Below are 25143 nucleotides of genomic sequence, written 5' to 3'. Positions count from 1 at the left end.
TGCCTCTTCTGTGGCCATCCTCACCTGTGCCCCTATTACTGTGTTTTTCAAGAGGATCCTTTCAATATGAGTTATACAAGTACTTCTCAGACACCTATTCGGTTTTGCCTTCCCCTTGCCTTTTCCCCTTCTGCCAACCCCCAGTATCTTCTGCAGCTGTCACTACCTGTTTCATCATCAAATATTCCTTATTCTTGTCTTTTGTCTGTCAAATCTGTGTGTACAACTCTGGTATGTATTGGCAAGTACTGATTCCTGGGAATTTCTCATTTTCCAGCCTTTTCTCTAGGTAAATGGACCTCCTCAAAGGTCTCTATGTCCCTCAGCTAAGATAGTGCTGCACTGTGTAGCTTAGGATCTCTGAGTGTGACAGAGGACAGGGCCATCAATTCTTACGGCTTCTCTTAGCTCATCTCAGGGCCAACTTTGTTCTGTAGGCAGCCTTGCTCCTCAAGCCACCCTTCTAGTTGCTCATTCTCTCCGCTGCCATCGGCATCCTAGAAGGAACCTAACTCTGGCTTTCTCCTTCTCCCAACCCCTCCCCACTTTAAAAAAACCCAGGCAAAAACAAGCAACCAAAAAAACCCCACTCACCTTTGTGGGAAACCTGAAGAGCAGAAGAGATGGCCTGACAGGTACCATCAGGACAGAGAAAAAGAAACTGAAATATCAGGTGTCTGATGGAACAGAATAGGCTGTTTCAGTTTCAAGGGACCTACAAGGATCAGCTAGTCCAACTGCCTGACCAGGAGCTGACCAAGTTAAAGCACATTGTTAAGGGCACTGCTCAAACGCCTCTTAAACACTGACAGGCTTGGGGCATCGACCACCTCTCTAGGAAGCCTGTTCCAGTGTTTGAATCTTGGTAAAGACATGCTTCCTAATGTCCAGTCCAAACCTGCCCTTGCACAGCTTTGAACCATTCCCGTGCGTCCTATCACTGGATACCAGGGAGAAGAGCTCAGCACGTCCCTCTCCACTTCCCCTCCTCAGGAAGCTGTAGAGAGCAATGAAGTCACCCCTCAGCCTCCTTTTCTCCAAACCAAACAAACCCAAAGTCCTCAGCCACCCCTCACAGGATGTGCCTTCCCGCCCTGTCACCAGCTTTGTTGCCATCCTCTGGACACATTCAAGGAGCTTCACACCCTGCTTAAGTGGCAGGACCTAGAACTGTACAGAGTGTTCAAGGTCAGGCCTCACCAACACTGAATACAGTAGGATAATCGCCTTTTTTGACCAGCTGGTTATACTGTGTTTGATGCACCCCAGGATGCAGTTTGCAGTGATGTTGTGGGGAAGATGTGGTATTTCCCTGGAGTGAGCGTGGTGGATGCAGATGGGTGTCCAGGCCTCTCAGACCTGTGCTACAGGCTGCTTGCAAGCTCAGCTGAGCACCAGGCTACCTTCTTGCTCCTAGTTCCATCACTGAGTCGTCTTCCTTCAGTCTGGGACTCGCAGGAAGTCTGTGGACCTCAAGAAAACCAAGCCTATTGTCAGAAGAGTTACATTCACTATATGGTGTGTGTACCTTTCCTGGGAAATTGCAAGGTGCCCTCAGAATGAAAAAGGTTGGAAGCCAGCAGTTTAGATCATTTAAACTAAGTTACACGAACTCAAAGATCACAACTCCTGGAAAAGAAACGTCCACTTTACTCGAATGAGGGACATACCAGTAATTTCCCAGTAGGCCAAGCACAGCTTCCACTGTGCAAACAGTGAAGCATATTAAAGCTGCCCTCAACTTTAATACAGTGCCACAGCCTGAGGGCACTACAGCTGATCTGATTTGGGGACCAGTCAGATCAGAATGGAGCTTGGCTCAGTGAGATCCCTGTTCTCATTTGATATCAAATTGAAGGCAGCCAACAGAGCTACACCACACAGCTCAGGGGACCCCAGTCAGGACAGCTTTGTGGTAGCTGTTTGGCAGCTTACAAACCAACAGCCAAATGAGAGCTCTTGAAGAGGCTGGGAGTTTCAGGAACAAATGGCAGTATGTGTATATGTGCATATATTAATATGCACATTCTAAGTATGTACGTATTTTATATGTATATACACACCGACAGATAGCAACATAAAATAGTTTTATGCCGTACGTTTTATTTCGCTGCATGGAGTTGCACACACACTTCTGCCCAAACTCTTTAAACACCCTGGACACTGAAGGCTTCTTCAGTGTTTCACTCAAGCTGAAAAAAGTATCTTCTCCACTTGTGTGGCTGAGTCAGAATTTCTGCCTGTTCAAAGGAAATACCACTGGTACTCCTGCCCAAGGGAGGAATCTGGGTTTTTTCCTTCCTTCTTCCTTGCCTCCCCTCTGTCCAAGCCTGGGCCATCAGTGGAGCATGCAGCAGCAGAGGCCATGAGGGGAATGAATCTTGGAGCAGGTGGTGTCCTCCGTTTTCTTGGTGTGATGTCTGGTGGTTTGTTGACAATAGCTCATTTTAAGGAAGGGTCAGTGCATACAGCTCATCACATAAATTGTAAACATCTTTGGATGGCTACAAATGAGGTCGCAGGAGGTCTCGGACTGCTTTGGAATCAACCCCTGCAACTCCTAGGCTCCGTGGCTGATAGGAGAGTTTTTGGCAGGAGCTGATGATCTTTCCTGAGAACAGGGGTTGTACGAGCTCCTGTGTGGGGAATGGTGAGTTGGGGGAAAGGAGGGAAAGGAGTGAAGAGACAGATGCATTTCTCAAACAGTTGGAGCAGGTGCTGCTCAGTTTTGGAAGTTCAAATAGTAAGAGAGAGAAAGCGTGTACTTACCCCTTGTCTGGGAGGTTCTGGGCTCTGTGTTCTGCTGCCTGGACAACAGGTGAGGGCATCACACCTTTAGTTTTTCTGTTCCTCAGTCATGTCCAATGAACTCCACTGGAGTTCTGGGGGATGGCAGGAGCCTGTGAGATCCTCTTGTAAGAAATGTATAGGATCCTTAACTGAGTTAACTGACAATCTCCTTAGATCTGCAGGAAAGCAGTGTTTCCCTGGTGCAGCTAGCCAAAGCCATTTGCATCTCAGTGCTGTGCTCAGCTTCCAACTTCAGAGTCAACAGAGGGCTTTATCTCCCTCCCAGTTTTCCATCACAGCACCTCTTTGTGCCAGAGCTGCGGTTTCCATCTCTGCTTTTCTTCATGTTCCCTCGGCCCTGTGATGCTGAGCGTGCTTAGTGCCCTTTGCCTCCTCTCACACTGGGGGTATTTGACTACTTGTTCTCAGCATCTTCTCTCACACATCAACGGATGACCTGAGGCACACAGCACTACGGAAAGGCATGTGCCTGCCCTGTTCCCCTTGGACCCCAGCGAGCCTCTCCGCTGCATTTCTCCTTCTTGAACCAGGTCTCTTGTCAATCTCTTTACATTCTGCAGCATGACTGGGTGGACAGCTTAAATCCAAAATGAGCTTTCCTGCCCAGCATGATGGGGACGCATCTCTCCTTCCCCGTTGTCACTACTTCGCTCCTGAGGTAACTAATAAATTGCTCTGAGTCTTTAAATGGGCTGTTATTTCTTCCTTCCATCAGCACTCTCTCACTCTTGACTCACAGTGCAGCTTCAGCTTCAATGAATTTATTGGCATGACAAGGTACACAGGTGATGCCAAAGTTGACAACTTAATTCATCAACTGCTACTGTCTTTCTCTCATCTACACTCTTCTGTCTCTCCTTTGCTCCTTCCCCCTCCTCAGCTCTCCTTTCTTTCTGTCCGTCCATCTTTCTCTTTCCATCTGTCGGTCTGGCTCTCCCTCTCTCCCTCCTTCTCCCTCTAATAGTCTCCCCAGGCGATAGTTAGCTATCTCACACTCAAGACACTCTGTCTCACTTGACAAACGAAGCTGTCAATCAGAGGGCTCACCAGAAAGGGAGAGGAATTGGTGTTTACAGCACGCTGGCTATTTTCTTGCCTTTGCAGCATGCGTGGGGGGGGTGGGGGTTGAGGGCAACAGTCTTCAAACGGACCTACAGAAGCCACATTTGTTTTAAGGCTCGTTTGGGACCCCAGAAGAGCAAGCTGTTGTGTCACAGGGACAGAGGAAAAGAGAAAAGCCCATCAACCCCAAATGTGTATAGGCAGGTAGAAATATCATTTAAGAAGAAATCCAACATCTTGACAAAATCCCCCCAGAGGATAAAGTCTCTGTTAAACAGAGTAGCAAATGATCTCTCCTTCTCGCCCCCCCCCGTCCCATAATCCTTTGTTGGCATGGCAATTGCCAAAGTATATAAAGAAAGAGACAGATCCCTCAGGTATCTGTCAGCACTAGATACAATCTACCCAGGACAGTGTGTGTGTGGCATTTAATCCTCCATACATCAAGCGTATGCCCAGGATATAGTGTCACACTGTATTTGCGCTGCATCCCTTGTGCCTATTTGTCATGAGTGTCTGCGCCCGATCCAGTGGCAGGTTGATCCATGGCGTGATGCCATCTTGGTTATATCTCTGCTTTTCCTCGGGCTTTGGCAGAGTTTTCATCATTGCGTTCTGATGTAAAGTTTCTGTATTTTTTTATCACTCTTTGTACTTTAAGGAAATATTTTTTGCAGACTCCAGTATATCATGACCATCAGAATGGAAAGTGTAGGAGTGTATCCCTCTCATCCATCAGTACCCCTAACTATATTGATTAGGCTTCTATTCCTTTTTCAGTTTGCACAATGTTTAGTAGGTCCTGCTTTTTCCCTTGTGTTTATGAACCACAGGGCTGATTCTCTCCTCCTTTTCAATCCCTTTCATGTAAAAGAGTATTTTATCTTTATGCCAGTAGTGAAGAATCAGGCCTGTTTTTTCAGCCTGTGGATAGGTCTGCTTAAGTTTGCTGTGCCAAGGATTTTTGCAGCACAAAAATTCCTCATAAGGAACTCCCTTTAACAGACTGAGGCTTTGCAGGTGTTCCTCCCCAGCTCCCCCTGCTCACCACCTGGAGCTGTAGATGGTAAGGCACCGTGCCTCTCATGACACTAGACAGGTACCAGTCACTGGGAATGCCACACAACTTGCACACAGTAGTCCCCTAAGAGTGAGAAGGGGAACTCAGCCTTAGAAAGGTGGAGTGACTTACTCAAGGTTATAGCACAAGTGTGTAGCAGAACAATCACTGTACCTGGAGTACCGGACCTACCGGGTCCTTCAAAAAGTCATTCCTCCCTTCGTTTTTTGGTAGTGGTGCTTACCCTGCTAATTGTGATATTACTGGTGCTCAGATGTGAATGTGCTGTTACAGCAGAGAGGCATGGCTTATATTTTCCATTGGTCTTAGTTTTTGATCGCCTGCTGTGGTGGAAGTATTTGCGGTTTATTTTTATTAGTGGTGTTTGTTGATCACCAGGGAGATCACCTCATTCCTGCTCTTCAGCCAGTAGCACTGGATTTCTGGGGTGGGAAGTATTTGCTTCAAAGCCTTAGACCGAAGTTGTCTGTAAAGCTGTTGTCCCACTCAGCATAAAGGTCCTGGCCACCTTTTCTGGGTGTAACCTCATCCTTCTGAAAGGACAATGTCTACCTATTTCTTCAGATTGATACTTGCTATTCCAAAATTTCTTACAAAATTTTGCTGCTTCTTTCCTGTAGGCACCTGTATTTATAGCTAACCCTCTGACAGCCAGCCTCCTCCCGGCCTCTCAGAACAATTTGGGTGGGTAATCCTGCTCAGCTCCAGTGGAAATTGAGTACCCAAGGCTCTTGTCCCCTGCATTTCTCTGCAGTCCTAGCATATAATGTGATAATTACCTCAGTTTGCTAACACTGAGAGACCAGCAAAAAAATTCTGTCAATTTTGAGGAGGGCAGACTTGAAACCCACTGGGGAAAGAGGGGCAGCCACTTTTTTCATATGTCTTGATAAAGCTGCAGGCTACAAGGAATAAGCCTCATGCCTGGCAGTCTGGGAGAGATTCTCCTTTAATTGAAATGGCTCTGGTAATATTTTTACAGAGCAAAGCTCTTGGAATTCATCCCTCCCCTCCCTTGCGGTTGTCCGCACGTATACAGCACATCTTTACCACACGGCAAAGCTTGGGAAAGGAAACTGTGAAACTTCCAAGGCATGGGGGTGCTGCTGTATGTGGCTGAACCAAAAGAGAGCGCTCTCCTTTGGCAGGGAACCTCGGACAGCAGAAACTCTCCTCCCCAAGAAACCTTGGCTCTTGGTTGGTTTGTGGGAAGGAGATCACCACAATTGCATCTCAGCTCTGGCCAGCTGCATACTTTGTTTGAAGATGCCTTTACTTGAGGAGTACTGTATTTGTTTTTTCCTCTTTTCTGCTGGATCAGACTTGTGTAGATGAACATTTCTGACAAAAGGGATTCTTTGCCTTGAACTTTTTGGCTTTCCCTTCATTGATGGCTGATGATAACACCCTGGCCTTTAGAAAATACGCTGCTGCAGCTATCACCAAGCTCAACAATAGCTAACAATTGAAGGTCTCACAGCTGGCATTTCATAACTGTGTGTGCTGGGGAAGGCCACCATCTGTGGATCCAGCAATAGTGGCAATGCAGGAATGTGCTGAGCAGCCCAAGCTGAAAAACTGTGGAGTCGCACTTTCAGTCTTTTTCACTCTTAAAATTTGTGATTTTTTTGGAGATGAGGGTTTGTTTCAGGTTCATTTTTGCTTTGTTTTTGGTGGGGCTTTCGGCATCAGAAGAGGCAGCTGCTGTCTGCTAAGACTTCCGATTGCTGATCTGACTACTCGGTGAAGCATCTACAGTGGCTTGTGTTATAGATTGTCCATCACTTGCAGAATTGGACGAAGTGAATCCTTTTGCTGGGGAAACAGTTGTGTTTTCTCACCAGGCAGCTGTCCTAGGCCATGAGTTGGAGACTTACAGATCAAGGACGGTGTACAGTCCTGTCATGGTTTAGCCCCAGTCAGCAACCAAGCACCACAGTCACTCGCTCACTCCCCACTGGTGGGACTCTTCTCCAGATCCGTGCACTGAACATGAGAGTTAATTTTATCCAAAGCGTGTAATGGTCTGAGTATAGGATTATTAGCTTTATTCTTTATACTTTTGACTGGAAGCAAAACCAGCAGTTCCAAAACACTACACTAGCTTTCTGCTCACCTAGAAGCCTGAAAGCAGTCTTGAAAGGTGGTTACAGCAAGCTGTCCCACTCCATTTTGCTCATTTCAGTGTGTAAGGAAGTAAAGCCTGCTAATAAAAGATGTTTTACATGTATCACATACATTTGATTTGAGCGAGAGGCTTGTCACTGAGAAGCTGTCTGTCTAAGTTGAAACTGAGCCAGATCCTTGGGTATGTGGTATGCACAAGACACTTAGAGCATTGTATTCGCTGCCCTGTGGCTTATTGCAGAGGCTGTGGGATAAACCATGGGTGGCCAAAGGAATCTGAGAACAGGGTTTGGAGAGAGCTGTCTTTTCTTTCCAGCCTGTGTGTGGATACCCATCAGGTGGTTCATGAAGGCAGTTCTCTTGGGTGTACTGTCTGTCCCTAATGAGCTGAACATAAGCAACAGCGTAAGATCTGAAAACAAACGAACAAAAACTTTGGCTGTGTTTCTCCTGCATGTAAAGCTATGACAGACAACCTCATCTTCATCCAGAGTGGGGTGTTAGCTGAAATTAACTTCCTCCCCTGCTTGCCTAACCAGGAAAATCCGAGTCATCTTCCTAATGCATAGAAACCCTCTCTGAACCTGTGTCTCTTGCCCTGGCATGACATAGGCTTTTCTCTGTGCTTTCTTCCCATACGTGGCCTCTGCTCCCTAGTCTGCTTCCCAAAGAGGCGGTTAACAGGCAGGAGCCAAGTACTGCTGGGACTCAGTTAAAAAAAACATAATTTTGCTTTTTTTTCCTCTCAATTGGTTAATAAAGCATCCCTATTCTGGCTGCAACACTTCCTTGAAGCCATCACCCATTCTTGCTGTATAAGAATTTGTCCAAAGGCTATTAACATCAAAGGAAGAGCTGCCTGGGCTCTGAATCAAGCCTTAGAAAAGCTGCATATTAGAACTCAGCTGCATACCATGTACATCCCACATGCTTAATGTTTCTGTGAAAAAGTTTTTCTTCACAAAATTCTCAAAGATCTCTTTGGAGGACCTGGACACTAAGGACAGCTTTTCTCACAGAATTTCTCTTCCAGGATGGCTGATTATATCCGCAGAAGAAAAGGTTTTGTATTGTTTCAGTCCCATAAGTAAATACTTGCCAGATTTTAAAAAATCGTCATGGGGAATATATAAACACACTTGAAACAAAGACCAAAAAGCTGTGTACATCTGTAGTCCTTAAAGTGTTTGGGATTAGGCGGCATTCCAAGGGTTAATCCCTGGGGATTAGCATGGCAAGCACTTCTGTTGTTTACACATGTCCTGTGAAGAAGGCTGTGTTTTCACAGCAGGCCTCTCTAGGATGGTTAGCCACAAAGTGCTTGCAGTCAGTTCTACAAGCGGAAGTAACGGGAGCAACACGAGTGGCAAATGCATAGAGCTGTCCTTTAAAGAGGTGAACCACAGATAAGTGGATGACTGCAGTCCTGGCATAAATTTGATATGTTAATAGAAAAGAAAAAGAAGTTTTGTATCAAGGAACCAATACTTCATATCGAAAGGTCCAAATCTGGTGATACGGTGATATCAGGCATGCATATGGCTTGTGCTTTGTGCTTTCATTTACATTCTAAGTGTGCAACTGAGAACCTGCTCTCCTGAGCTGCATCAGGATGCACAAACACAGGTTCGTGACCTTCTGCTTGGTGGGGGGACACCAAAAGGCCAGCTGTGGGTGAAGTGCTATCAGCATTGGGCTATGGCTCAGGGTTGGAGCCAGGACTGCTTTAGGGTAAAAGGCTGGGGTCTGGGCTTAAAGCTGAGGTGCTGGGTTGGGTGCAGTAGTGATACTGCTTTTATCCCTGGCCCATAACATCACATCCATGCACTGAAAAACAAGGTTGGCTTGAGACTATTTTTTTTATTGCTGTTTCTGTCTCAGTTAGGGAGTGAAATAATTGCTCTCCTGACAATTTCATGGAGACAAGAGCCCAGTTCTGTGCTGACTTTTCCAACAGGTCACAGGTGGGGCAGTCCAACAGGTTTACACTCCATGCTTCTCTCTGCATGGGAAAGACTTCCAGTACATTGTTTCTTAGCAATTTCATGTGGAAAAATAATCCAGACACTTAACTGTATATTGGATGAAGCAGAGCCTTCCTTTGGACAAAATGGTTTGGCTTGTCAGCTCTTACTCTCAAATGTGGTGAGCTCTGACACCCTACACAGCGCAGCAAACTGGGAGGGCTTTCCACATGGCTTTGATTTACAGCATCCTGTCTGCTGCTCTGCTCCCAGTCAGTGCAATACTTGCAGTCCCCATCTGGATTTAAATACCTTCCTGTATGGCATCTCAGTGGGTGAGGCTCAGCTGCATGATGCGGGAAGCTCACCAAGATGCAAGGCCCAAGCCAGCAGCCTCTCTGCCTTCTTCAGCCTGGCTTCTCTTGGCATCAGCAGCAATGCTTAGATGGAGGTCTGCCATGCTGGGGCAGAGCACAGTGGGGGCACACATAGGTGGGGAACTGTGGATCTCTTAAGTGGTTTCCATGCTCTGGCTGGGATAGATTCTTCTCTAAAGGCCACCAGGGATGGATGTGGCAAGGCACCTCCTTTCAGACAATAGAAAGAAGCAATTTTTACACCCTTTAAAAACACTGTCGTGTATTTTGAGAGGGTTGTGGTTCCCAGGGCATTAAAGAACAAAACCAAGCCTTCAACATTTGCCTCTACTTCACCAGAAGGCTTAATACCAAGAGAGGCACTGGCAGGGTTAAACAAGCTCAGCAGAGCAGAAGGTCGGAAGGATGTTTCAGAGTCGGCTGTCTTTAATGAAGTTCAACAACTTCACTCTCTGCCTTCCCACCCTGGTGACAGCTTCGTCTCCCTCTGGCTGAGGCCGTGGCATGAATCAAACTGTAAAAAACAAACTTGGGTCTCATGTCGCATTTCATCTGCAAAGTGCTTCAGAAACATTAGCATGCCACATCCCAAAGGGTGTCTGGATTTTACTTTCCAGCCCTCAGCTTGCTCCCTTTGCAGACCTAAGCAGCAGCAAGCTGTTTCTTGTTACAGCTGTAAAGAGCTGTGATTAGCCTGCTGCACACATAAGAGGGAAATTAAACCATTTAGTTGTGTTTAGCAGCTCAGCCCCTTCTTCAGGCCCTCTCTCCCCACTAAACACTTTAACTAAACAATGACTAATGAGGCCAATTTGCTGTCAATTAATTGCCCTAGGAAAGGACCCCTAATTGTGGTGAGCAAGGTGGCAGCTTTAAAGAATTCAAGGGCCCTACGATGGTCAGCATCCCCCCTACCTCTGTCTTGGGGCTTATTAGCATCTTTGTGTTTGTTGCAAAGTGCTGTTAATTGGGAGCTGGGGACAAGGAAATGAGAACTCTCGAGGCTAATTGATAGGCACCTGCGGAGGGCTTTGGTGGCTGCAAAGTTTCTTTGACTTTGGAGAGAAGTCCTGATGGTTTCTTTTTGCCCTGAAAGCCAGGGGTTCCTGTGGATTAGTGGGTGGGAGTCTTAATTCTCTCCAACAGATGGGGGTCCTACTTGCCAATAAAGAGGACTGTAAGTAGACTGGAGGAAGCAAATAACTAATGAGGATATATGGAAGGGGTTGTGGTAGCTTTCTTCATTTGTATCCAAGGTGCCCTTCTTGGGACGAGCAGGCAGAGCACTTAAATGGAGCTTATGGGCTTTCTTATTTTCAGTACTATTTGCTTCTGTGTCTTGGAAGGATTAAATAGCTTTTGCTGTATCTTAGCTCTGTAGAGTGGGAATAAGAGCTCTATTTTTTTTTAATGTATTTTGTGACTTATTGACAAAATACCTGACTTTTAAGCAGTCTTGTAATTTCAGATTGGGGAGCAGCTGCCCACAGTATAAGACTGCATCTAAGGGTCTTAAGCAAAGCTGTGTTTGCCCAAAGGGAGCAGTCAAACCATCTGAGTGTGAACTTCATGTGAATGTGCTTACAGGGCTCAGAGCCATCTTCCAACTAGATCTCCACATCCCTCTCGTTGTGTTTTTCATCCTGCTATACCTAGTTCAAGTTCCTAGTCCTGTGCTTCCTGCCCATGCCTCACAAATCCATCCTCCTCCTGTGCTGAGGTCTGCAGAGTGCAACCGATGCAGGAGCCAGAAACCACCACCCCGTGCCTGCAAGTACCCCTTGCATATAAGCACCACTTATGCTAAGCAGTGGTTGCTGTTCCTGCCACTTTGTGCCTGTACTGTGTCGAGATGCTGTGATCAAAGGCAGGTATTTGGACTGTGTGACCTGTGGCATGGCCAGTTCCAGCACAAACTAAGTTATGAAAAGACCTCTAGAAGGGTTGCTAGTTTTACCCTACAGCAAGAGTGGCCTTGATGCTTTCTTGTTCCATCCCCCATTGCACTCCTGGAAAGGTACTCAGGAGCTGGCCTCCTGGATGTGAACTCACATCTCTTAACCATTGGGCTGGCTCATTTACTAGGAGATTAGGGGTGTAGCACCACCCCTTGCCTACTTCCATAGCCTTGAATGATAAAGCTGATCCAGTCCACCGACATGATCCCAGGTAATATCTCAGGATGAGTTTTGAGCTCTGAAGGGTTTTCACCATAAAAAGCGAGGATAACAACAGCAGATGTTTGCGTGTTCTCTTGTTTGTGGTTTCCTTGCTGCCTCCCATATGCGGCCCCTGGTTTGTAATAACTGCTATAGCTGGTGTTTTTGAGACACAGTAATGTTTTGCGGAAACAAATCACTTGCTTTCATCTCAAGAGCAACAGTGATTGCGCTGGGGGAGTATGCTCTATTTTTCATGTCTCAGTCTTTCTTATTATTTAAATTAATGTGAGTTGCAGTTGTCATGGAAGTGAAGGATTGACAGCAATTAACTAGAACAGGCTTGGTGCAAGCAAGTTCTGCACGAGCCTGTCCTACCTAGGTCTGTCACTGTGCCTTGCCTGGGTCTTGAATTTCCACACCAGCTCTGCCCTTGCACCCCTCCTGCTCTGTACCATCCCCAGCTCTCCCAGCCCAGGGTGCCCTATAGCATCTCTGCCCTTGTCCTGCTCCAGCCTTGCAGGCCACACGCTCTTGCAATGTGATCTTCTCAAGAAGAATGGCTGCTGGTTAGTTTGGGGGATTGTTATTTACCATCAGTGGCATGTAAGATAAAATGCTGAGCTGGCATCAGATTCCTCCTGTAAATGTGAAATGTAGAAGCAGCAAATATGTGAGTTTCAAGCCATTATTCTCAGGGCTCATTTCCAGCTCTCCAGAATCTTTCCCTCATGTGGGTAGGGCATCCTACCTCCTTGGGGATGGAGCAGTGGGGTACCACACTGTACTTCCTTTCACATCAGTCTCTGCTCCCCCTTCCCCATCCAGGGGGATCCTGGTCACAGGATAATGGGTACCCCATACTATGTTTATGCTGAAAGGGAGGAAAAAATCGGGCAATTTTATCTTTTCATCAGTACCAGAGAGTGTGGCAGTGCTTTCCCATGGTCTCTGGAGCCAGAAGGGTCCAACAGCAGCCTGGTCTTCCCTAGAGGGATGAGTTGTTAGGTTGAATATGAAATGCCTGAAAGCACTGTTTAACTCTAGTGCTTCCTGTGCTGTGGGTCTGTAGAATGTGTTTTTGCCTGTGCTGATGGTTCAGAGAAGCCAGGCACAAAAGGGTTTTCCAGTAGAGGGTCAACAAGAGATGGCTGCACAAAAAGGAGGCTGCAGCACCCAGGAGATTCTGGTCCCAGGAGGTTTTATTCTCAGCAATCCTTCTTCCAGCAGTCTGGGAACTGTGAAAACACAACACAACCCACACATGGGAAAAAATAATAAGGTCAAAGCTTCTTATTTTAAGACTGTCCTTAAAAGGTGCATGCAAAGTAATGACAAGTGCCAAGGAGGTAATGCTAACTGTTGCTGGTGCTGACAGTTTTGGCATTTTAACACGCTGACTTGACACCCTGAAAATTAAAAGTCGCTGACTTTTTATCTGAGTGAAATTACTGTCCACTAAGATCCAGTCATTTTTAATGCTAGCTGGCTTTGGATTCTAAGCAGGTGAAACCAAACCAGGTTTTAAATTCACAGGGAAATTATTTCCTGCCCTATTCCCCCTCTTCTCAGCCTTTCCTTGCCCTCTGACCAAGGTGGCAGCTAAAAGGACCAGCCTTTATACTCCTAACCGGATTTCAGCCTTGGATGCCCTTCTCTCCCTCTTCTGAAAATGAGGTGAGCCAGATATGACCATCTGGATACATCTTCCTCCTCTTGGGCATTTGGTCTGCATGGTCAGATTTGCTGAGTTTACTTGATCCTCTGTGAACTAAAATGACTTGACAGCTTTGGAAAGTGGCAGGGTACCCATGTCCTAACTGCATCTCTGCTGCTGGTGCCCTGTGGTGGCTTTCACTACTCTCTCCTCGACTGTATCACCATTCTGCTAGGACCTTGGACTGGCCTACAGCTCCATCTGCTAGTCCTGTTTGAACTTAGTCCTTCTTGGCTTATAGCATGGCTTTTTTTTCCTAATGCAAATGTTAACCCCTTGAGGTTATGATAAGACCCCCCAAATGTGGTCTAGCCAATGGTTCTACTACTCTCCTCCAAATGTGCTTACCCATGTTTGTCAGCACACCAGAGAAGCTGCGCTGAGGATGCTCCAAAGTCGCCATCCTTGTGTCCCCTGACAGAGCAGCTAAGAGACAACTCTTGCAAAAATAGCAGCCTCTCTTCTTTCCCAGACTAAGCCCCTCTGTCCTTTCCAGTGAGCATTGGTCTCAGACCTGAAACACAGTATGTACTATAGGTAGCTGTGCTGCTGCAGGACTGAGGCAGCCCCCAGAATTGTGTTGTTCCCTTTAATAAGAGCAACAGGTTGGATTTCTGCACCACAACTTGGTGGGCTTTCCCAGCCTGCAGCTCTGCTGGCTGGCTGGATGAGTGAGTCTGTCCTGAGCCATGAGACAGGGGATCCCCTGTATCTGGTTGGACAGAAAGGAGAAGGAGAGAGTGCTTGAGTCCTGCCGAGTCAGTGCTGTGCCAGATCTCAGCATGGTGCTGCAAGCTGCCTCTCTGCTTTGGTGGGCTGTGGAACACGAACCCACAAGCTTCTTTTGGAGGAGGCAGGGTATTTAATTTCCCAACTGGGGTATTTAATTTCTGCTGCCCTTTATGCAGTCTTAGATTTTGGTTGGCAAAGGTATTTTCTCACTTCCCAAGATGACTGTGTGATTGGTACTTTCTACTGCCAGGCATTTGCTGCACAGAATGGGTGCGTGATAAAAGGGGAGGCGGCACAAAATGGAACTACAGTCAGTGAAACTCTCGTGTACCCCTCGATATGGTGGGATGAAATTTTTTAACAACATCAGCATTCTCCAACAATGTTTATTTTGTTTTGTTCTATTGCCTCCTACTTCTTCCTATGTGTGTAGACACACTGCTGATGGCTTTCAGTGAATCACCAATGTAAAATGTAGCAGGGCTTGTGTTTGTCAGGGGATTTTACTTTGAGAGGAAGGGGTTGATTTTCTGCTATGCTTGCTTTACTCAGTATCGTGCTGCTAGGGAGGTGTCCCTACTCCAAAATCCCTTCTCTCCAGGGAAGGGGTCCCTGGTGCAGTCAACCATTCTCCCAAAAGGTCTTGCTTTGGTTTCTTCACCAAGAGCTATCAACCATCAATACTAGCTCTTGAGCAGCAAACCAACTTCCAAGGTCCCTTCTCCTTCCTTTCTGGTGCCAGTTAGAACTGGTTGTTGAGGGCCTCGCCCAGGTGAGTTTTGCATATCTCCAGTGATGGAGTTTTCACCACCCCGCCGGGCAACTCATTCCTGCCTTTGACCTCCCCAAAGTAAAAGCTTTTTTCCTCATTTTGAGTCAGAATTTTCCCCATGTTGTAGCTCATGTCTGCTGTTTAATGTCAGCTCATTTTGCTGTTCACTCTGAGAAAAGCCTGCCTCTGCCTTCTCTGCACCTTCCCACTAGCTATTTGTAGTCAGCAGTAAGATCTCCCCTCACCCTTCTCTTCTTCAGGTTGAACAGACCCAGCTCTCTTCGGTTCTCCTTGTGTGTCAAGTGCTATAGCCCTCTGACCATCTTGGGAGTCCTCCAGTGGGCTTGCTTCAGTATGTCAATGGCCCTCTTGTACTGGGGAGCCCCAAACTGATGTAGTGCTTCAGGTGCTGTCTAACACCATATGAAAGGACACAATCACTTCCCTCTGCTTATGGAGCTACACTCTTGCTAATACAACCCAGGATACTTGGTCTTTGCTGCAAGGGCATACTGCTAACTCATGCTAAACCTCTTGGACCCCCACATTTCCAGACTGCTTGAGTCCAGCACATTCACCCATCCAGTAAATATCAGGGTGGTTGAAGTCCCTCACTGGGGGCTCTGATTGTGAGGCGTCTTCTGTCTGCCTAAAGCAGTTTTTGTCCACTGCCTCTTCTTAATCAAATGAGTGGTAGCAGACACCAGCCAACAGGGGTGACACTGTCATATCCTCTGATCCTTATGCCTAAGCTCCCAGCTAGTTCACTGCCCAGAGCTGGGTGCAATCCAGCTGCTCCCTTGCAGAGAGCGCACCTCATTTCCTTGCCTTTCCAGCCTGTCTTTCCTGAAAAGCCTGTATCCATCTTGCATAGCACTGACAGTCCCGAAGGTTGTCCCACCATGGCTCTGTTATCCCAATGGGTTTATAGCACTGTGAATCTGCGTGAACGTCTAATTACTCCTGTATTTTCACCATGATATTTGCATTGGTGCACATACATTTGAGACAGGCCCCTAGCTGTCATCCTTTCAAAAGTCTTCCCTGTTGTATTGGCACTCAGCTGCTTCCTCGCTGCCCTCCATGCTGTCACTTCTTCCCACATTATGGCAATCCTTCCCAAATGTGTCTAGCTTACATCCCTCCTTGCCTAGGTGAGTGAGCCTGTCGGCAAAGGCATGTCTGCCTCATTTTGTTCAACAGGTCCTGTTCCTGCTTGGGAGCCCCTGTTCCTCCAAGGGGATCCCATGGTCATAGATGCTGAAGTGTTGTCCAGGAGTTTGGGGCCTACAGAGAGGGGCTAATGAGCTGTGGGTTGTAAACAATATTCCTATGAATCCGGCAACATAGCTGGAAGTGGTGAGTCGCTCTCTTCAGGCTTCATTTCCTTTTCCCCACCTAGCTCGTAGGCAGCTTTGCCTCAAAAGGACCATCAGCCATTCCTGCCAAGGAGGGGGAAGGGGAGGTTGCTGTCTGTTTACTCTGTGGTAAGCAAAGCAGAAAATGATGTTTCATTCCTCGCTACACACAAATTCAGAAGCTGAAAATATATTTTAAAAAACAGAAGATTCCTTTTTAGTCAAACTCCCTCACCACCTCCAGGCTGTGAAGTGTGGAAGCAAGACATGGATGTGAAAGAGGAGAGACTGCGATGGCCTGGTCTGCTTGAAGGCCAATACACCAGTACGCTCCACACCTGGAAGTACCTGCTCAGGTCCTAGCATGGTGACTTTGGTCCCGTGACACAAACTTAGTTAGCTTGGAAGGTCTTTAAGGATCCTGAGTGCCCAAGCTATGACTTGTCTTGTGAATCTTTGAAGACCCCACCATGCTTTTGGTGCTGTGCCATGTGAGGTGCAGTCAGCCAGAAGCTATGTATTGCGGGCAGCCCGTGGGGGATCCTTCTTGGCTGAAAGGTGTTGCAGAAGCCCTCCCACTGTCACCATTGTGCCTTCCCTCAGCAAATTCCCATTAGCCCTGGTGTGCATCCCCACTTCTCACCTTGACACAGCAGTCGTGGCAGGAATGAGCTTAACAGCTTTCCTTTTCAATTCCTGGTGAGCACTTCGTTACCTGAGCAGCAGAACAGGGTCCTGGCTAGCAGTGTGGGTTCTATCTGCCTGTTGGAGGTAGCAATAACTAATATACCCTCTTAGTCAGTGCCTCGAGGCCTGGCACCCGCAGGAGGACATAGAACTGCATCTGGGACAGTTGCAGTTGTGTAGTGTAAAACTGGACAGTTTTGGAGTGTAAAAATAAGCTGGGACAGTGTTTGGAGCCTGCTGACTCCTTCCGTGCAGCCTTGAGGTAGTCAGGCAAGTTCTTAGAGGTTATTTTATGAAGGCCCCCAAACCCATCCAAACACAAAGCATCGCAGTTGCAGCAAAGGCCGTTCCTACCTGCAGATCCTTGAAGCAGTGGTAGATATTATTCTGATAGAATATCAGAAAACCAGGTAGTAACAAGGAGTGCAGCCTCTGAGCGGAGTCTAAGGTATCCTCTGGTTAATAGGTAGGTAGGCTAATGAGTCAGACAGGCTGCCCTCCAGAAGTCCAGGTAATGAGGTCCAACTTCCTTTTTTTTTTCACAGTTCCACCAAAGATCTCCAATATCTCCTCGGACATCACCGTGAATGAGGGCAGCAATGTGACCCTGGTTTGCATGGCAAATGGGCGTCCTGAGCCTGTCATCACCTGGAGGCACCTCACCCCAACAGGTAAGAGACCCAACTGGACTCAACTGTGCTGGTGATTTGTGACCTGTACAGCAGATTCCTTCTCTTCCAACATATATAGAAAATTTCAGTAGCAATACAGGCAGCTGTAAAAAAGTGGCAAGGATCTTAAATGCACTGCAAGCTTGTTTTGCAGTGTGATTTTGAGGCATGATAACCAGGTTGTCTGAGGGAACAAATGAAATTACTTCAGTAGATGTTCTACAGAATTGGACCTGTAATTCTAGCTTTGGTCTTCATCTAATTGTCCCAATCTCTACTGCTGGTAATGCACAGCACAGTGGTGGAGACAAAACACTGCTGGTGCCGGAGAGAGGGGAAACGATTTCTGTTTAGATATTATATAGAAGAGGTTCTTTCTGAAAACCACGGAATTTGCTTCCCATTGATTTGCCTTAAAAGGCAGAGGCAAACAGTGGCACAGATGATTTCATATTACTCTCCACTTTGGCAGACAGTCTTTCTGTGTCTTGTGAGGTGAGTAAAGAAGGCATTTGATCTGCAAGATGAGTGAAGAGCAGGGTGGAGACAGAATAAAGAACTCACCAGCTTTGTTCTGTGAAGTGTGCCTTGCACACTTGAGGACATGGCAAGCTTGGAAGAAGAATATTCTTTCAGTAGTCAGACTCCCTCCATGGGGTTAGAAGCTTGAGTTGCAAGGAAACCTTCACACCCTAAAGATTTATCAGTAGGATGGGAACAAGAGGTAGGTTTCTCTTCCTCTGTATCATGTTCCTTGAGGAGAGAACAACTCTTTACCTGATTTCTTTTGCCATCAGATATCCTTTCATTTAAAATGCATGGGGGAAGCATTGATTAGCTCCATATGAATAGTATTCTATGATATTCTCATATATGTAAAAGGTTAAGGAGGGTTTGAGGTAGGTAGAGTACAAGCTTTCTGCATGACAAGCTATCTACTGAATTTCAGCGGCCAGAAAAGGGGGGGCATTGCAGAAAGGTGGTTGGCAAGAGAACGGTAGAATGACACCTTGGAACAGAGCTCAATCCAATGGCTGCATCCAAAAGCCCTTGGATTTGGGGCCTGTGGTTGAGACTGGGGTTACTCAGATTTCCTCTCTTGTCCCTTCAGCCAAACCAAAGTCCTCCTGAGCTTTCATGTGTATGGAAGCCAAATATGCAGTTTGTATTTCTGGCCCATTTCATGCAATACCAAAAGAAGGAAGATGGGGAAAGACTGCCAGGAAGATGTGGGAGGAGCAGAGCTGATAAGGGGAGCACTATTCCTCTGTGGTATCATTGTTACTACCTGACTTTCCTCTTCTGCTCTTTTCAGTAGTAAGCATGACTGTGCCATTTGCATATATAGGGAAATAGAACCTATTTTTTTCACCTTTAATTATGTAGAGAGAATCTTCTAGCTCTGGCATTTTTGCTTTTAAGGTTTTTTTTCATATCAAATCTTCCATCTTACTGCTGCATCAGCCTTTCAGTCCTCCATCTAACTCTTTCTTGTATTCAAGTAGGAGACACTCCCTAGCTATTCTGTAAGCACAGCCTAACATTGTCCAAGTTAAGGGTGTTACAAGGACGCTATCTTGAATCTTCATGAAAACTAAGGCCTGGTACACAGGAGATGCATTGTTCAGAACAGTAATAAGATTCTTGTCCTGACTCATCACTTTGCATGCTCATGCTATGTGTTTTTTTCCATTTGTACTTCCTACTCCATTGCATCAGGCACAGAATTCTTTTCTCTCTTTTAAAAAGGCTCCTCAGAGTAAATCTTCATTCTGGCTATCCTCTCTGATGAGCAACAGGAGAGGGGAATCCCATCCCCGCTTTGATTCCAAGGTCAGTTTTCCTGGGTCTGTTGTTCAGTTTTCCAGTGTGTCTCTTCACACTTTTTCTCCCATGCTATGTGTGTCAGAGGTGTAGCCTTGTTAGCATCCCGCAGCACCATCTCACTGACCCCCTTCCAATCCATTCTCAGGCCTCCCCTCTACAGTGAAGCTTGCCAAGCACCCCCTTCCTAACCAACTAGAGCCAGGGATGAAGGGCAGGCCCCAGGCTGTCACCTCCATGTCTCACTGCTTGTTGTTCTCTCTCTCAACCCATCTGTTATCTTTTACGGGTACAGAGGAACTGCTTTCAGGCAGACATGCTGGTCTTTGAACAGCACGTAGCCCAATAAGGCACTTGTCCCAAAATGGAGGACAGAAGGGCTTCTTTTAAGTGTTTTCCTTGAGGTTGACAATATAAATTTCAAATCTATTCCAGAGCTGCTGCAGTTAGAAACATGTCTTATCTTGGAATCTCCCTTTTCCAGAACCATAAGGCATTTTGGCTCCATTTATGCTAGTTTTGAAGACATCTGCTATGCATCAAAGAGCTATTTTAGATCATTGTTAAGGTTTCTAAAATATATCTCTCTCCTTGGATTTTTTCACAGATAAACTTGTTCCTGCAGAACTGCAAGAACGAGTATTATCGAGCTTGTGTAGGAGGTTTTGAATGGACAGGTTGTGAAATTAAACCAGCATTGGGGCGCAAGAGGGCCAAATTACTTTTTCTTTGTGCACTCTCCTCAAGGAGTTCATTAGTGAATTTGTCTGCTGTTTCTTTCATTCATTGACTTTGTCAATAGTGTTTGTTGGCTAATTACCTGAGTTAGGACCACAGAAATTATTTATTTCTTGTCGGCTGCAAAGTGGAAGATACAAATGCAAAAAGAAAGCGGTGTTGCTACTCACGCAAAGAAGGCAGGTGTGCATATGATAGCTCATTTAAATGCTGCTGGGCCTCAGGAATGATCATAGCCCGCTCATCTGCCTATCTGGGAAGTTAAAATTTGCTTTATAAAATGCTATATCACCTCCTTTGCTGGTCCTTCAGTGAGCAGTTGAACTAGGCATTTTTCTCACATCAAGTATAAGTCCCCAAGCCTTGAAACAACCCATGGGAAAAAACCCTCTCCTTACCCTGTGACACAGCTGAAATATGGCTGTGGTTGTTGACTGTAGAACTGACACCTGGGAGGAAGGCAGGTAAGGGGAAAATTACTTTAATAATTCAGCTGACGATACAGATCAGCTTTAATGAAAGCAGGAATGACATTCCTTGGAACGATGCAAGTCCTTGTTCTTCACTTCCTTTACAGACCCTTTTCTTCCTTACCTAAGAGGCTATTATGCTGTAGGATATTGGCAACCTGGTCTAACTAGTTGTGGATAGTTTAATGAGCATTACCTGGGAGCGCAAAATGCTTCATTAGCTCTTCTCCTCTAGCCAGCAGAGGTCTCTTCTGGGATTGCCGACCTGCAGCTTCCAGCAACAGGCCAGCACCTTCCTTCTCATAGTCTGATGCCTTTCCTATGATTCGGGACATGGCTGCAGGCTTATTAAGCCTGCCATGCCCTATGACTTTTACCATCCCAGTTTGTGATGGTAAGCCATGGGAAAGACCATAGCAGCCCTCTGAACTGGATTTGTCAGGAAATTGTGATTTGTTCAGTTAGAGTGGGGATGAGTATTGATGATTTCCTACACAGACTACATGAGTTAGCACTTGTCAGCATTAGAAATATTTCACTAGGGGATATGCTATAGTCTCTCATCTCTTGAAAGGGACAAAACCCAGGTTCTCCCCTCTATGACTTTGTATGAGGAGTGGGTGTTATCCTATTGTTTTCTTCTCCTTAATATTAACCCATAACCTACATGATCCATAGCCCACAAAGGTATAGATTATTTTTTCCTTACTGAATGCAGTCCAATCAAATTTCCAGTAGTTGCAGCACAGCCTGCAGAAGGTCCCAGCACAGGGCCATGTATCATTTATCATGCTGACACATTCTGTGTGGGCTACCACAGGCAGCCTACCCATCTATGGCTAGTTACGTTAGGAGATGGATGCTCTGTTTTCCCTGTATTGTGCACCAAGATAACAGCTAACACAGCCAAGAAAAGAATCCAGCAAGATAGTTTACAGATGGTAAGCAATGCCTGCTTTTGAGCTCATCTTAGTTTTACTTCACATCTTTCTTGACTTATGTTTACTCAGGCTAATGCGACTTCTCCCTACCCATAAGCTGCTGAGATCACAGTCAAGAGGCTTTAACATTTATCATTCCTCATCTCTCCATCTTATTCAGAGCCATACTAAATGCCTGGTTGACTGAAAAAGAGCTTCCTGGGAAAAATAAAGATTCGTGTATGTTCATATTCTTATCAATAAACTCACTCTCAATGGAAACCCTAAAGAGTGGCCTCTTGTGAATTGGGTTAGCAGCAATATGAACATGGACAATTGTTGCAAGGTCTTTGCGTTACCAGAGATCTCACTGCCCCAAGCCTGTTGTCCTGGATGGGCAGACAAACGTAGAAGAAAAAGGCAGCTCCTGTCCTGAGGAGCTTGCGCTCAGGTTAACAGAAACAGTCCTATTCATGTTCCTGCTCCTTTTCCACAAGGTGTCAGTGGTTGAAACCTCCCCAAGGGCTTTGCTCTTGGGCACTGTGGCAAGTGCTGTGAGATTGGTATCCGTGTGTGATGGCAGCCTGAGAGATTGTGGCAGGGAGACAAAGCGATATTAATCCCTAAGGGGCTCAGCTCAAGGTCAAACAATCGAGGCTTTTACTGGTTGTGCATAACCACTTGAGGAGCAAAAAATTCAGTTTTCCTGGAGCAGTTACAGAGTGTGAAACTTGTGTAGAAGTGCCAGGTATCTCATTCCTGATCCAAATTCCCCAGCCTCATCCCAGCAAGGCTGTTTGATAGAGAAGAGAATAGTCTGGATTCTCCCAAATTCCAGCTGACAGTCCAAAGAAACCCACTTTGGCTCAAAAAGGAGCTTAGTCATTACAGTGGTAATCACAGCATAAAAACCAGTCTAGAGCAAAGCAGATAAGTATTGATTGCAGCACCCAAGTTTCATGTCACAGCATAAAATGAAAGGAGATGGGAAGGCTTGTCAAATATGTCAGTCTGATTCTCCCTAGAGGGTGCTAGAAATTCTCATTGAGTCTTAGAGAATTTACCATAGCCTGGGAAGTTTAGAAGGGATAGAGAATACAGAAGAGTGCCTGCATGCTCTGTGTAATTGCAATGGTATACATATAATATGTTTATAAACAGCTGTAGAACTCATTGCCATGGAAAGTTATTTAAAGATGAGAACTTGGCAAGACTCAAACAGTTTGTGTGTTCCTGAGGATAATGTGAACAAATCTGGATATTCTTGTTATTCACAACAAAAATATTGAAAAGGATGTTAAACTTCATGCTTTGGGGCTCAATTACTAGAGATCAGGATGAGACATAAACTGAAAGAGACAGATTATCTCACACCCCCGCTCAGTCATGTATTTTCCTTCAGTGCATGCCGGTCTCCTTGTAGGGCTGAACACTGAACTTGAGGGAAGCAGAGAGCTCTCTGAAGGCATGAAATTCAAGATGACCATATAGTTCACCATATAGTTCACATGGGCAACATTGATCTTTATGTCCTGTGTTTATTTGCCTCTCATTGCTATCTAAGCCCAAAGCCTTGCTACTGCACTTTGTGTTGCACAGGAGAAGCCAGTTTATGCCCAAGAAGATAACAAACAGAAAACCTTCAGCCAGAGTCACCACAAGTCAACCCTGTAGGCATTCAGTAGTGATGAATGGGAAAGGGATTTTCCGGTTTTCTAAACTATTTGGATTTAGCCCACCTCTCTGCTGCACTCTTAAAAACTCAGTGTAACAGTTGTGAAGAGAAGGAGTGTTCTTGTTTGGGGGGGGGGGGGGTTGGTTTGGTGGGCTTTTTTGTGGTGTACTGTGCCAGCTCTTCTCATGTCACATCCTTTCCCCCTCTAGCTGCTTTTGCCTGATCAGGAAATTTAAGATTTACAAGGTACTTGTTCAAAACTGCATTTTAGGATGTTGGGGGCAACTGGTGATTTTTAACTAGGTCTCTTTTTCCATCTTTTTTTTATTTCTTGCACCCTCAAAATGCTCTCTGGCAAAAATATGGTCGTCTTCCACAGGACCTCTCACTTTGCCTCTTATACACTCCCTGTTTGTTTTAGGACTCTTTCTGAGATGTCTTTTTCTTTCTTGGTCTAGTCTTCATCTTATCCAACTTTATAGGGAAAAAAAGAGAAAAGGGTGCTGGAGAGCCTGGGAAACAAGCCAACATTTCAAATTTTTCAGGGCTTCTGTAGAAGGCATCCAAAGTGGTTTCAACCTCTCTTTGCTTCCCACTTCCACTGGCTCCACATTTTTTACTTTTTTAGAAGTCCCCTCTTCTTAGTGCACGGCCCACAGGCAGCAGCCCCCCCGCTCCTTTCCTCACCTATAATACCCTTAAGTCCTGAATGTGTTATCTCCCCACCACACTGGAGAGCTCTGATTACTTCCTTCTGTGCCCAGAGAGACACGTACACTGCACATGGATGCCTGCTATTGTAATAGTGTCCTGTTTGGTTGCTGTGGTCTGCGATGGTGTTTCAGTACAAACACTGTTGATGAAACATTCATTTTCTTAACAGCTTTTCTTTCTCTCTTCTGTCCCATGGCAGAGAGGGAGAACAAGGCCTCATAAATATTTTAGCATTTTTGGGGAACAGGCAAATAAGTCTGCTGTAAGGAGGGAATTTGCCCTGCTTCCTTCAGCAGTGGTTGGAGGGGAAATTCTGGAGTCTTCCTATCAGTGCTTGGCTGCTCCATCTCTGGCAAGATTTTCTGTGCTGTTTCTGGGAAGAAGTGGCAGTTGTGTACCAAGTTAGTGGCTTTCCTGCCACATAAAAATGCTGTTCTTTACAGCAAGTTGGAGTCTGGTAGAGTTGCCTCCATCTTTCCACTTCCTAGGTGGGTACCACTTCTAGTCATCCATGGTGTTAAGAGTCTTTTCCATGGCATTTTAAAGGCAGAGCTGGTTTGCGTCCATATGAAAACTTTCATCTACCTCCAGAAGAGCAGCATTTTTCTAGTTCATCGCATGCTGTAATATTGCTGTTGCTGCAGTGCTGTACAGTCACTACCTCTACCCTCAAGACTAGTGCTTCTCAATGGAGACGTTTCTGATTAGTAGGGACATGCAGGAATAACTAGCTGCTTCTTTCTCTCCCCTCCTTCCATAAGCCAGTCTTGAAAGATCCCAGAAGGCTGGAGGTGGGAGTAAAAACTGAGCTCCCAAGAAGATGAGAGTTCAAAATATTCCATAATTAATGATGACTAATGACTTTTCCTAATGAGGAAAAGGAATTGCTATACACTATCGAAAGTAGGATCTCAGCCGCCGGTTGATGAACCTTACCAAGTCCTTCATCATTCCCACTAGCAAAAACCCATTGAAATCAAAGGACTTTCCTGTCCTGACTAGGATAAAAAGAGGAAAGGTCTGCTGCCTACCCTGCCTGGTGTGGTAGGTGCTGTCTGTCTTGCCCTCCTTCCCTACCAGCCCTCCTTGTGCTCCAAACCTGCCATCAAGCACTCTTGTATCCTACCTGTAAGTAGTCAGCTACAGCAAAACAAATTGTCTGGAGAGAATGTTACTGAGTGAAAGGTACTGACGGGGTGTGTGTGTGTGTTATCGTGTCTCCCCCTAGTGATCTGAACTAACGAGTCTGTTCTGGGTCTCTTGTGCTTGGAGCTACTTGTTTGG

At 45.9% G+C, this 25143-nt stretch overlaps 1 protein-coding gene across 7 annotated transcripts in view; it reads left to right on the top strand.

Moving 5' to 3' along the window:
• LSAMP (limbic system associated membrane protein) overlaps positions 1 to 25143 on the top strand; it is a 1029781-nt gene that overhangs the window by 891438 nt on the left and 113200 nt on the right. For all 7 annotated transcript variants that reach the window (XM_075106636.1, XM_075106617.1, XM_075106626.1 and 4 more), the window contains one exon: positions 17393 to 17518. In XM_075106636.1, coding sequence (XP_074962737.1) covers positions 17393 to 17518 — 126 coding nt within the window. The remainder of the gene's footprint in view (positions 1 to 17392; positions 17519 to 25143) is intronic.

The sequence above is a fragment of the Phalacrocorax aristotelis genome, chromosome 1 (assembly GCF_949628215.1).
Source record: "Phalacrocorax aristotelis chromosome 1, bGulAri2.1, whole genome shotgun sequence".
NCBI classification, from domain to species: domain Eukaryota; kingdom Metazoa; phylum Chordata; class Aves; order Suliformes; family Phalacrocoracidae; genus Phalacrocorax; species Phalacrocorax aristotelis.
This window is presented reverse-complemented; position numbering and strand designations above follow the sequence as displayed.